We start from the raw sequence: 13,612 nt of genomic DNA, 5'->3' as shown, positions 1-13,612 counted from the left end.
ATAAGGTTCCTTCACAGTATTTCCGCTAGGTTCCAAGAGCTTTGTGTAATTGTTGTGTAGATGATTCTCACAGACATAGGTCACTGCAGAAAAGAATTGAAAAGTATTTCTGAAATGTGAGGGGGGAAGAGTCATTGACATGATGGTGGCACAATAAGGAAAGAAGTAAATTCATCACTGAATGCTCTTCTTTCAGTATATAGATCACATCATTTTTTTCTCTCATTATAAAGACCCAGTAAAACACCATAGATACTGGAAAACCACAGATCCTGGATTATTGGACAATTGTAGAATATAAAAGAAATTTTGTCAAGATAAAAGGAAGCACGAAATAGAATATGGTACTATGTTTCTGAAAACAAGGGAATCGGTCATGAAGACACATCTCATAAAATGAGGGCATCTGTTAGATGTTCTAATTCCCAGAAGCGAGCAGGTGCTATTCCACCAGCTATGTCCCCTACCCCCATCTTCCATTTGGGGTGCTGCACTAGAGAGCAGGCTGTATGCAAATAACAGATGACTTCATTTAACGGGCCTTTCTCTGGGACAGATATCCTTTAGTCAGTCAGTATTGCACAAGCGAAGCAGTTAGTGTTTTCTTTTATGATCGTCTTCTGGACCAGCCAGTATGGAGCATTGTTGCTTTCCTTATTCTTCAGTGAGGCAGATCTATCAGTTTTCCTCTATTTCTGCTGAAAGCCAAATTTCTGAGGACCTTGGGGACATATTTTCTGAAACAAACATTCCTACTGACCCAGTATTATTTGCAGCCTTTGCCACCTTCAAGGGTCGTGAATGTGGTACTTGTTGCATGGTGCAGAAATACTGGAGCATGATGCTTCAATCATTTCTTGCCATAAGACATTTGGGAAGTTTATTAATGAGCCTAAGCCAAATATTTACTTCTTAAACTAATTACATATAAGTACCCCCAAGGTTACAATCATACTATGATATCCTTTAAAAGCACAACCTAAACAGTGTACAAGTAAATAGCCCCTTAAATACATGGCATGTACTACAGCTGGAGCGCGTGGGTGGTGGACAAGTTGGGATTCTCTTAAGTTGTGGTAAGTGTAAATTCCCTAACAAGGGCTGATGCCAGACGATGTCTCTCACAGGTTTTTCTAGGTGGAATATTAGAGGAACGACACAATGCAGAGTTCTAAATATGCTCCAAAATGATTATTTTATGGGGAATGAAACTGAGTTTGCTAAAACTGAAGAGAAGGTGAATGGTCTTAGTTAACAGGATAAGATTGTATGTTTTGGCATGGACTCTTCCTTATTGTTTCTCATGAAATAGTTGGATTACAGCAGCAGGTTTTACTTTTAAAATTATGTAGTTTTCTTGTATGGTAGTTTTATGTTTTATGCTCATGGAGTTTAGGCTATGGTAAGATCCTGTTTAAATCCCCATTGGTGGCTCTTTGGACAGCAAGAGGGGTACGTCATGCTGCATTAAAACTATAAAAACTGTCTGGAGCTATAACGAATCCATAGCACTTACAGTCTGGATCTATCGTAAGTCAGAAATGGCTTTGGATCCTGTTGTGATTGGAAGTCGTGACACAAATGACAACATAGTCTTACTTGTGCAACAGCTTGATTTCTAAAAGTCTCATTTACAATCCACACCATGTAACAAACAGTGTTGCTAACTTTTAATAACAGAAGCAAGAAACTTATCTCCTCTTTATCTGATACGAGAAATGTTCACGGATCTGATGTCCACTTAGGAGTGTTCAACTAAGGCAGTCCAGTTCTTCAGGGCAGTTTTACTGATGTGAAATTAGTGATGTGTAATGTGGGTTCTCCAGTAATGCACACACCAAAGATTAAAGGTTCTCAACAAGACCTCCACAATAAAATAATTGTTTAATATTCTGCACTGATGAAGGCTACCAAGCCCAAAATATCACCATGAAAGGTGAAATCTGGGTTTCAGTACCTAACGTACTATACATGTGGTACAGACAAGCAGTCTAGAGTTGGTCATGAAGGAGTAGTCTCTGGTCCCTCACAGAGCATGAAGGAGCAATGTTACATGTCTTCCCCCACTATTCAGAATCAGGATCTAGTTGTTCTTTGGTTGTATGATGGACGTGAGCCATGTCAATAACTTCTGTATGATAATAGTGAACTAATGAGTGAGGATTACGATGGCTAGGCTTTAGGCCCTAGCTTTCACTCTTGACCTCACACATGTGTTGTCCTTTCAGAATATGTGATATGAGAGTGGTGTGAATTCTGTAGCTGGGCCTAAAGTCTAGTGACCCTCTTAACATCCTGACCTCTAGTCACTGGCTGCCAGCTCTGTGCTGATATAGGCTGACACTATATAAGATACCACATCACCACACATAATCCTGCCCCCATCACATCATCACACATAATACCACCCGCCCACCACATCACCACACATAATCCCGCCCCATCACATCATCACACATAATCCCACCCCCCACCACATTACCACACACAATCCCGCCCCCCCACCACAACACCACACATAATCCCGCCCGCCCACCACATCACCACACATAATCTCGCCCCCCACCACATCACCACACATAATCCCGCCCCCAACACATCACCAAACATAATCCCGCCCCCCCACCCCATTACCACACATAATCCCACCCCCCACCTCATTACCACACATAATCCCGCCCACCACATCACCACACATAATCCTGCCCCCCACCACATCACCACACATAATCCCGCCCCCCCACCACATCACCACACATAATCCCGCCCCCCCACCACATTACCACACATAATCCCGCCCCCCCACCACATCACCACACATAATCCCGACCCCCCACCACATCACCACACATAATCCCGCCCACCCCCACATTACCACACAATCCCGCCAACCCATCACATCACCACACATAATCCCGCCCGCCCACCACATCACCACACATAATCCCTCCCCCCATATCACCACACATAATCCCGCCCCCACCACATCACCACACATAATCCTGCCCCCCACCCCATTACCACACATAATCCCACCCCCCACCACATCACCACACATAATCTCGCCCTCCCACCACATCACCACACATAATCCTGCCCCACCACATCACCGCACATAATCCCGCCCCCACCACATCACATAACTTAATCCCACCCCCACCACATCACCGCACATAATCCCGCCCCACCACATCACCACACATAATCGCGCCCCCCACCACATCACCACAGATAATCCCGCCCCCACCACATTACCACACATAATCCCGCCCCCCACCACATTACAACACATAATCCTGCCCCCACCACATTACCACACATAATCCTGCCACATCACCACACATAATCCCGCCCCCCCACCACATTACCACAGATAATACCGCCCCCCCAGCCCATTACCACAGAAAATTCTGCCCCACATTACCAGACATAATCCCGCCCCCACCACATTATCGCACATAATCCCACCCCCCACCACATCACCGCACATAATCCCGCCCCCCACCACATTGCCACACATAATCCCACCCCCTACATTACCACACATAATTGCGCCCCCCCACCACATCATTACACATAAACCCACCCCCCACCACATAACCACACATAATCCCACCCCCCCACCACATCACCACACATAATCCCGCCCCACATCACCACAGATAATCCCACCCCCCACCACATTACCACACATAATCCCGCCCCCACCACATTACCACACATAATCCCACCCCCCACCACATTACCACACAATCCCGCCCCCCCACCACATTACCACATAATCCTGCCCCCCACCACATTACCACAGATAATCCCGCCCCCAACCACATTACCACACATAATCCCGCCCCCCACCACATCACCACATAATCCCGCCCCCCACCACATCACCACACTTAATCCCGCCCCCACCACATTACCACAGATAATCCCGCCCCCCCACCACATTACCACACATAATCCCGCCCCCACCACATTACCACACATAATGCCACCCCCCCACCACATTAACACACAATCCCGCCCCCCCACCACATTACCGCAAATAATCCCGCCCCCCACCACATTGCCACACATAATCCCACCCCCTACATTACCACACATAATCGCGCCCCCCACCACATCATTACACATAAACCCACCCCACCACATAACCACACATAATCCCACCCCCCACCACATCACCACACATAATCCCGCCCCCCACCACATTACCACACATAATCCCACCCCCCACCACATTACCACACAATCCCGCCCCCCCACCACATTACCACACATAATCCTGCCCCCCACCACATTACCACAGATAATCCCGCCCCCAACCACATTACCACACATAATCCCGCCCCCCCACCACATCACCACACATAATTGCGCCCCCCCACCACATCACCACACTTAATCCCGCCCCCACCACATTACCACAGATAATCTCGCCCCCCACCACATTACCACACATAATCCCGCCCCCACCACATTACCACACATAATGCCACCCCCCACCACATTAACACACAATCCTGCCCCCCACCACATTACCACACATAATCCCGCCCCCCACCACATCACCACACATAATCCCACCCCCCACCACATCACCACACATAATCCCGCCCCCCACCACACATAATCCCGCCCCCCACCACATCACCACACATAATCCCATCACATCACCACACATAATCCCGCCCCCCACCACATTACCACAGATAATCCCGCGCCCACCACAGATAATCCCGCCCCCACCACATTACCACAAATAATCCCGCCCCCACCACATTACCACAAATAATCCCACCCCCCCACATTACCACACATAATTCTGCCCCCCCACATCACCACACATAATCCCGCCCTCTCACCACATTACCACAGATAATCCCGCCCCCCACCACATTACCACAAATAATTCTGCCCCACCACATTACCACACATAATCCCGCCCCCCCACATCACCACACATAATCCCGCCACCCCACCACATTACCACAGATAATCCTTCCCCCCACCACATCACCACACATAATCCCGCCCCCCACATTACCACACGAGGCTCCATCCCCACACATTACCACACGAGGCTCAGTCCCCACACATTACCACACGAGGCTCCATCCCCACACATTACCACACGAGGCTCCATCCCCCCAAATTACCACATCGAGGCTCCGTCCCCACACATTACCACATGAGGCTCCATCCCCACACATTATCACACGAGACTCCGTCCCCACACATTACCACACGAGGCTCCATCCCCTCACATTGCGTATTATTAGTATTATTCAGATTTTTAATGATTATTATTGTAATTAACTGCATTTTAAGTTAATTTACCACCTGCGTAAGCGCTATTGAATGTTGTCATTATTTACTTTAGTTTAATCACCAGCAGCATTAATTAGATAGCAATGAGCGTGCCGAGCGTTAGCTGGCTGGAAACAGCTAGTAAGTACATAAATCTGTAAGACATATATAAACTTTTTGCACATATTATGTCTTACATGTGTAGAATCTCTGGCTAATCCAGGAATTTGTTTTATTGTATTTACTGATACATTATCTGAGATACATATTAACCCTCTGTGACATCACATGGTTTTAAATATTAAAATCCTGAGGGCAACAACCTCTCAAGCAGCAGGCCTTAATCCAGGAAGAAACCTATAAACTGGATGGAATCCCTGTTTCAATATGTAATGAAGTGCTGTGGGGTTCTTCAATATAAGGGATAGGAAAATTATAGGGTTGTCTACACAGTGTTGGGGGAACAGCAAGACAGATAGGGGCCAGTCCATCCCCATACTGACGACAGGACTATACAGGTGCATTACCAGTAAGAAATCAGGCATAACTATGTACATCCAAGGTCTAAGACATAAAAAGTGGCACTGCAGCAATGGGGCTGATGATAAAACCCAGTACAGAGCCCATAACAGTACATATTATTTAAGGTTGTGGCTGTGCCTGAACTAACACTATGACAATACTGAATTGGAAGACCTGGTTGCACTTGTGGATCCCAATGAAAAATATCTAAGAGGACCACTGAATATTATATGACATTGGTCTTCTTGTATGAGACAAATTGACCTTTCAGGATCCCTTAGGCTCCAGGGCCTGGGTGCAACTGGAACCCTTGCACCAACAACAGTCATCCCTTTTGGTACACCACAGAGATGTTCACTACCCTAAAGACTTAGGTAAACATACTAAAGACTATTAGGGTATGTGCACACGTTCAGGATTTCTTGCAGAAATTTCCTGAAGAAAACCGGAAATTTTCTGCAAGAAATCCGCATTTTTTTTTTTGCGTTTTTTTTCCGTTTTTTTAGCATTCTGCAAGCGTAATTAGCTTGCAGAATGCTAAAGTTTTCCAAGCGATCTGTAGCATCGCTTGGAAAACTGACTGACAGGTTGGTCACACTTGTCAAACATAGCGTTTGACAAGTGTGACCAACTTTTTACTATAGATGCAGCCTATGCCGCATCCATAGTAAAAGATAGAATGTTTAAAAATAATAAAAAAAAATAAAAAATGCTTATACTCACCCAGACATCTCCTCAGCGGCGTCCGGCTCCTCTTCCTATAGCTGGTCTGTGCGCACAGGACCTTCCGTGACGTCACGGTCACGTGAGCGGTCACATGACCGCTCACGACCAATCACAGGACAGTGACGTCATCGGCAGGTCTTTCGCCGCACACCAGCTACAGGAACCGAACGGCAGCGTGCAGTGGAGGCGGGAAGACATCGAGGGTGAGTATAGGACTGTTTTTTATTTTAATTCTCATTTTTTGACCACTTATATGGTGCCCAGTGCGTGGAGGAGAGTCTCCTCTCCTCCACCCTGGGTACCAACCGCACATAATCTGCTTACTTCCCGCATCATGTGCACAGCCCCGTGCGGGAAGTAAGCAGATCAATGGACCCCTAGGTGTGCGGAATCCCCTGCAATTCCGCATTTTAATGAACATGTTGCTTTTTTTTCCGCGATGCGATTTTTTCGCGGAAAAAAAGGCTACATTTGCACAAAAAATGCGGAATACACTTAAAATAATAGGAGGCATATGTAAGCGTTTTTTTCGCGTTTTTATCACGTTTTTATAGCGAAAAAACGCGAAAAAACCGCGAAAAATACTGAACGTGTGCACATGGCCTTAGGGTATGTCTCCACGTTCAGGATTGCATCAGGATTTGGTCAGGATTTTCCATCAGTATTTGTAAGCCAAAACCAGGAGTGGGTGATAAATGCAGAAGTGGTGCATATGCTTCTATTATACTTTTCCTCTGATTGTTCCACTCCTGGTTTTGGCTTACAAATACTGATGGAAAATCCTGACCAAATCCTGATGCAATCCTGAATGTGGAGACATACCCTTAGAGTGCAGGAAAGGTCTGCACCCAGGACCGAAACGTCGCCACATGGGCCAATAAAAGAGCACCTTACAATTGCTATATGGAGTGCTGTTTCAACTTTTTTGGATTCTACTTACAAGGTTTGGTATATACCTATGAGACTTTGCACCCGATTTTTACTGTGCTGTGCTTACTTTTTTTTTTTCAAGAGGGATACGTGGATATTTTGTATTCTGCTATCCCTTTCACATCTGGTTGCTTCTGGTCAGCGCCGCCTCTGTATATACCGGCTCTGGGGTATAATGATTAGCCAGCCTCATTCCTGACCTTCACTGAGAAATATGTAATAGTGGCGTCTCCCACTGGCTCTGCCTCTGTCCCAAATATGTACAGATCCCTAACAGAAGGACATGTGGACTTTGAAGTGTGCCAGGCACCATATTGTTGGTTAACCCAATCATCCCCAGATGGACACCTGCATCTATTACCAATGAGACAGAAGAAAAAAAGACTGAAGGTCATGTGTCCAGTGTCAATGGCCAACAGCCCACATTAAAAAGCTGTGCCATTGGTAACAAGGCGGCACGCCATCTGGTGGGAGTATGCGCTTTTCTATCTTTATCGATATTACCCTTCATTACTAGGACATCATCCGTTGATCAAATTAACACACAATGAAAATCATTATTCAGGCACATCCGGTGCTTTCCACACAACTTCAGATGATGTGGGGTTAATATGGTTAGCAGTCCTCTTACATAGGGCTGCTGCAAACATTCTAGGCTAACAGCTGTGGTGAGCATGGGTTCTGCCAATGGTTAGTAGCATCAGAATTAATTAACCCATAACTCTAATTCACATCCTTTATGACAACGAGAAAACACAATGTATATAAGCTTGGGAACAATTTCTTTTTCTGGTATCACCAAATTGCAAATTAAGCCTTTCTACATCTACACATCTGTTCACGAGGCAGATGTTTGTCACCAGAAATACTGCTCTGTCCCTATGCGTTATCTGTGGGTTTACATAGGACTGCAATTATCTAGCTAGTGACATTCGTTACACAGGCGCCTGTTACCTGGAGGCTGCGTCAGGTGCTTTCTGGGCTTTGTGACACAACAGACGTGGGTGACATCCAGCCAATGAGCCCGGTCAGGTACAGCGGGAAAGCGTAGTCTGGTCATCCAGGAGTTAACGCTGGAGGCACTAACAGAAGCAGGGCAGAGGAGGGTTGAATGCCAGCTCAGCGGTGACCTGCGAGCTGTTGTCACTGACTGTGCAAAGTGAAGGTGATCACAGAAAAGTCCCAGAGAGAACAGAGGCCACACCTATGGGAGAACTGCTACCAATGAGCAGGAGACCTGCCAGCGGAGTGCAGGGTGAGGGTGCCATGTGGGACTGGCATAGGATGGGACACCCTGCTGCACCGGCTCATGCACACAGTAACACCAAAAGAGATTACTTTCCATGACTTTAGGAAAACTTTTTGCTAATCTCTATAGACTGTAAGCTTGCGAGCAGGACCCTCACGCCTCCTGTAACTGGAGAACTCTGTGTTACTGTGTGATGTCTTTATTGTCTGCACCTGTCAACGCTTTATTGTAAGGTGCTGCGGAATATGTTGGCGCTATAGAAATAATATTATTATTACAATTAATCTTACCTGTATAAGCAGCACTGATCCACTGCTATGAAATCAGACAATGGCAGCACATAACATCACAAGTCCGGGCGACTGGACACCACCCATCACTTATGATGAGATCTGTACCATAAAGGCAGCCTGGAATAGTGACAGACGGGATTCCAGCCATGTGTCACTTTTGTGTAATATGCTACTTTTGCAGAATTTCATTTGTCAGAGCAAGATGCCAATATAGTGTAACATGAGTCTGGTGTGCCAATCCTCACCCTCCACCACAAAGTCTGATGTGCCAATCCTCACCCTTCACCACTGAGTCTGGTGTACCAATCCTCACCCTCCAACACTGAGTCTGGTGTGCCAATCCTCACCCTCCACCACTGAGTCTGGTGTGCCAATCCTCACCCTCCACCACTGAGTCTGGTGTGCCAATCCTCACCCTCCACCACTGAGTCTGGTGTGCCAATCCTCACCCTCCACCACTGAGTCTGGTGTGCCAATCCTCACCCTCCACCACTGAGTCTGGTGTGCCAATCCTCACCCTTCACCACTGAGTCTGGTGTGCCAATCCTCACCCTCCACCACTGAGTCTGGTGTGCCAATTCTCACCCTCCACCACTGAGTCTGGTGTGCCAATCCTCACCCTCCACCACTGAGTCTGGTGTGCCAATCCTCACTATCCACCACTGAGTCTGGTGTGCCAATCCTAACCATTCACCACTGAGTCTGGTGTACCAATCCTCACCCTCCACCACTGAGTCTGGTGTGCCAATCCTCACCCTCCACCACTGAGTCTGGTGTGCCAATCCTCACTATCCACCACTGAGTCTGGTGTGCCAATCCTTACCCTCCACCAATGAGTCTGGTGTGCCAATCCTTACCCTCCACCAATGAGTCTGGTGTGCCAATCCTTACCCTCCACCAGTGAGTCTGATGTGCCAATCCTCACCCTCCACCACAGAGTCTGATGTGCCAATCCTCACCCTCCACCACAGAGTCTGGTGTGCCAATCCTCACTATCCACCACTGAGTCTGGTGTGCCAATCCTCACTATCCACCACTGAGTCTGGTGTGCCAATCCTCACCCTCCACCACTGAGTCTGGTGTGCCAATCCTCACCCTCCACCACTGAGTCTGGTGTGCCAATCCTCACCCTCCACCACTGAGTCTGGTATGCCAATCCTCACTATCCACCACTGTCTGGTGTGCCAATCCTAACCATTCACCACTGAGTCTGGTGTACCAATCCTCACCCTCCACCACTGAGTCTGGTGTGCCAATCCTCACCCTCCACCACTGAGTCTGGTGTGCCAATCCTCACTATCCACCACTGAGTCTGGTGTGCCAATCCTAACCCTCCACCACTGAGTCTGGTGTGCCAATCCTCACCCTCCACCACTGAGTCTGGTGTGCCAATCCTCACCCTCCACCACTGAGTCTGGTGTGCCAATCCTAACCATTCACCACTGAGTCTGGTGTGCCAATCCTCACCCTCCACCATTGAGTCTGGTGTGCCAATCCTCACCCTCCACCACAGAGTCTGGTGTGCCAATCCTTACTATCCACCACTGAGTCTGGTGTGCCAATCCTCACTATCCACCACTGAGTCTGGTGTGCCAATCCTAACCATTCACCACTGAGTCTGGTGTGCCAATCCTCACCCTCCACCATTGAGTCTGGTGTGCCAATCCTCACCCTCCACCACTGAGTCTGGTGTGCCAATCCTCACCCTCCACCATGGAGTCTGGTGTGCCAATCCTAACCATTCACCACTGAGTCTGGTGTGCCAATCCTCACCCTCCACCATTGAGTCTGGTGTGCCAATCCTCACCCTCCACCACTGAGTCTGGTGTGCCAATCCTCACCCTCCACCATGGAGTCTGGTGTGCCAATCCTAACCATTCACGACTGAGTCTGGTGTGCCAATCCTCACCCTCCACCATTGAGTCTGGTGTGCCAATCCTCACCCTCCACCACTGAGTCTGGTGTGCCAATCCTAACCATTCACCACTGAGTCTGGTGTGCCAATCCTCACCCTCCACCATTGAGTCTGGTGTGCCAATCCTCACCCTCCACCATTGAGTCTGGTGTGTCAATCCTCACCCTCCACCACTGAGTCTGGTGTGCCAATCCTCACCCTCTTCTGCTGCTTGACAATTCCTTTGCTGACAGCAAAGAAGCTGACAGTCAAGCAGAAAGCAGAGCTGGGCGGGGAATGGAGATAGGAAGAGCAGAAGATTGGGAAGTTCTTCCACTTGCCTAAAGCACTTCAGCCTCATTTGCATATTCATTCAAACACTGATTTCTTGGTAACAGTGGAACAGACTGGCTAGTTAAATGTGCCTGACAGATTCCCTTTAAATGAGTTCATCTATTGCACAAATAGCATATGCCATGACTTTATAATCAGCATTTTTTCTGGGGTCCCAGAAGCTGGGCACCCACTGATTATAAGATGATGGCATGTCATACAAATCTGCCATTGCATTGCAAGGAATGGGTAACCCCCTTAGGCCTAAATTAACACCAAAAATGGTTGCACTTCCTAGGGTCACATTTACAAAAATGTCAAAAAGTGAAATTTGCTGATAGACTTTAATGTGAATTATGATGTGAGACCTCCAGAAAAGGGACGCTGGGATCTGCTTCTTAACATTGGATTGGCTTCAGCAGCTGGGGAGAGGCGCACAAAAGCGTTTTTTGAAAATCCATCTAACTGAACACTAACAGAACACTGCTGGCGTCCGTCATGGGACAGATCCATCTCATACTAAAGCTAATAGACATTGTGGATATGATACTAATTGTCTGTTACATGGGGACTATTCAGGACCTCAGCCGAGGGGGCATGGAGCGGGTGTTATACACATTCTGTAATATTAAGCTCCCCGGCTCTGACACCTGTTCTCCGTCCCCATATACAGCTGCCCCACATCCAAACAGGCATTTATTTCATTCTAAACAGATGTCACAGTTCACATAAAACCTCCCTGCCATCTTCTAATGAAGAAAATATGACACTTACGAGATTCAGCTTTTCGGAGAAGTTTTGACGTACGCAAAGGGTGTAAGCGCCTCCTAGCGTTAGCAGGAAGAAATGTCTCCGCAGATCGTTTGGCCCGAGATCTAATGACCGTTAAACCTGGTTATTATGTTCTTTAAACCAAGACTGGACAAAAGCAAGTAACTATTTTCCATGAAAATTGCTGCCGGTGCCATTATTTCTTCTGACAACTAGGGACATGCTCTTTACATGGGCCCATTAAGAAGGGTAAACCTGAAGGGGTTCTATAATTTAGCATACAGTTTATTTGAATGTCCACATTTCTAACATATACAATATAGAAAGGTTTGGGAGGCCCACTGTCTATCAACATAGACATACTTCCGAAATTAAGTAGAATAGTAATAGGGACAATGCGGAGCAAATTTTGACCATGTGCCTAGCTAAGCCCCTTTACCATTTCTTTCTCCCCTGGCACGAGAAGATGTCAGAGGGGCGGTGGCAGTGAGGGACATTCAGCAGATGCCCTGGACTGCATAGACCCAAATCCGGGACTGTCCGCTGTATCTGGAATGGTTGGGACTAGAGATGACAGATTGATTCACAGGAGTCTGGTCCAGAGTCCAGGACAGTGGTACCTGGCGGCTGGTCTGACTGCAAATCTCTTGCCTTCCAGTGTCCCCAATGCAGCTCTTGATTAGCCAGGGCTCGCACTTGATTAGCCAGAACTTTTTTCACATTTTTATAATTTTTACATAAGCTACATTATATGACATTACATAGTGTAAATAATGTGTTTTCTCTTTTCTGCAGGCGTCCGCACCAAACTACACAATAACAATCTTCTCTTTTATGGCTTTTCCCCTTTATCTGATGCATTCTTGGTGCAGATGTGAAGCAGCGTTTTTAATCTGTTTTTTATAGTATAGAACAGCTTTGAAAAGCATTTATACTACGTGCGAACACACGGCCTCAGCCATACATTTTTATTGAATTTTTTATGTTTTTAACGTTAAAAAAAAAATCAATCACACCATTTTTTTATGCCATTTACTGATCACCTTAAAAAATCTGATCACTATATTGTATGGGTTATTATGATTATTCACTGATCTGTGATGTTTATTTTTTATTTTTAAAAGAAGGGCAGTTAAAATAACATTATTTTCTAGTAATTCTATAGGAAGAAAAAAATGTTAGTTTTACTTTACGTCTAGAATGCAGGGACATAGAAATGCACTGCTAAATACAGATGCATCTCTGGGTGTCAGTATTATCTGCCTGTGGGTTCAGAGCCTGCAATGCAAAGAATATTCAATTATAGAAAATTCTCCCATCTTTGTCAGTGTAGGCTGTGGTCATACGTTTAGCTGCTGTCTGCAGTGATACAGGTTGCGGGTTTCATTCCCAGAGAGACCAGATCACAGAAAATAATTGTTTATTTAATTTAATGTAAGTGTGTGCAAAGCTGAGTTGCTGGCCCCACTCCCACCTCTGAGAAGAAGCTACTGGAGACATCACAGAGAAAACCCAAGTGGATGTCTGGACACAGCCCTGACCTGCTGGGATAACAGAACTACCCCACAAATCCGGGATGGTTGA

At 46.7% G+C, this 13,612-nt stretch overlaps 1 protein-coding gene across 3 annotated transcripts in view; it reads right to left on the bottom strand.

Moving 5' to 3' along the window:
* Window positions 1-13,612, bottom strand: part of STARD8 (StAR related lipid transfer domain containing 8) — a 233,389-nt gene that overhangs the window by 111,055 nt on the left and 108,722 nt on the right. The window contains exon 1 of one of the 3 annotated variants that reach the window (XM_077284932.1): window positions 8,443-8,641. The exons of the other annotated variants lie outside the window; for them this stretch is intronic. Coding sequence (XP_077141047.1) covers window positions 8,443-8,548 — 106 coding nt within the window. The 5' untranslated portion in view covers window positions 8,549-8,641. Of the gene's footprint in view, window positions 1-8,442; window positions 8,642-13,612 lie in introns of those variants that run through there. 3 annotated transcript variants of the gene reach the window in all.

Source organism: Ranitomeya variabilis, chromosome 2 (assembly GCF_051348905.1).
Source record: "Ranitomeya variabilis isolate aRanVar5 chromosome 2, aRanVar5.hap1, whole genome shotgun sequence".
NCBI classification, from domain to species: domain Eukaryota; kingdom Metazoa; phylum Chordata; class Amphibia; order Anura; family Dendrobatidae; genus Ranitomeya; species Ranitomeya variabilis.
Note: the sequence above shows the minus strand (reverse complement) of the source record. Positions and strands in the feature narration are given on the sequence as shown.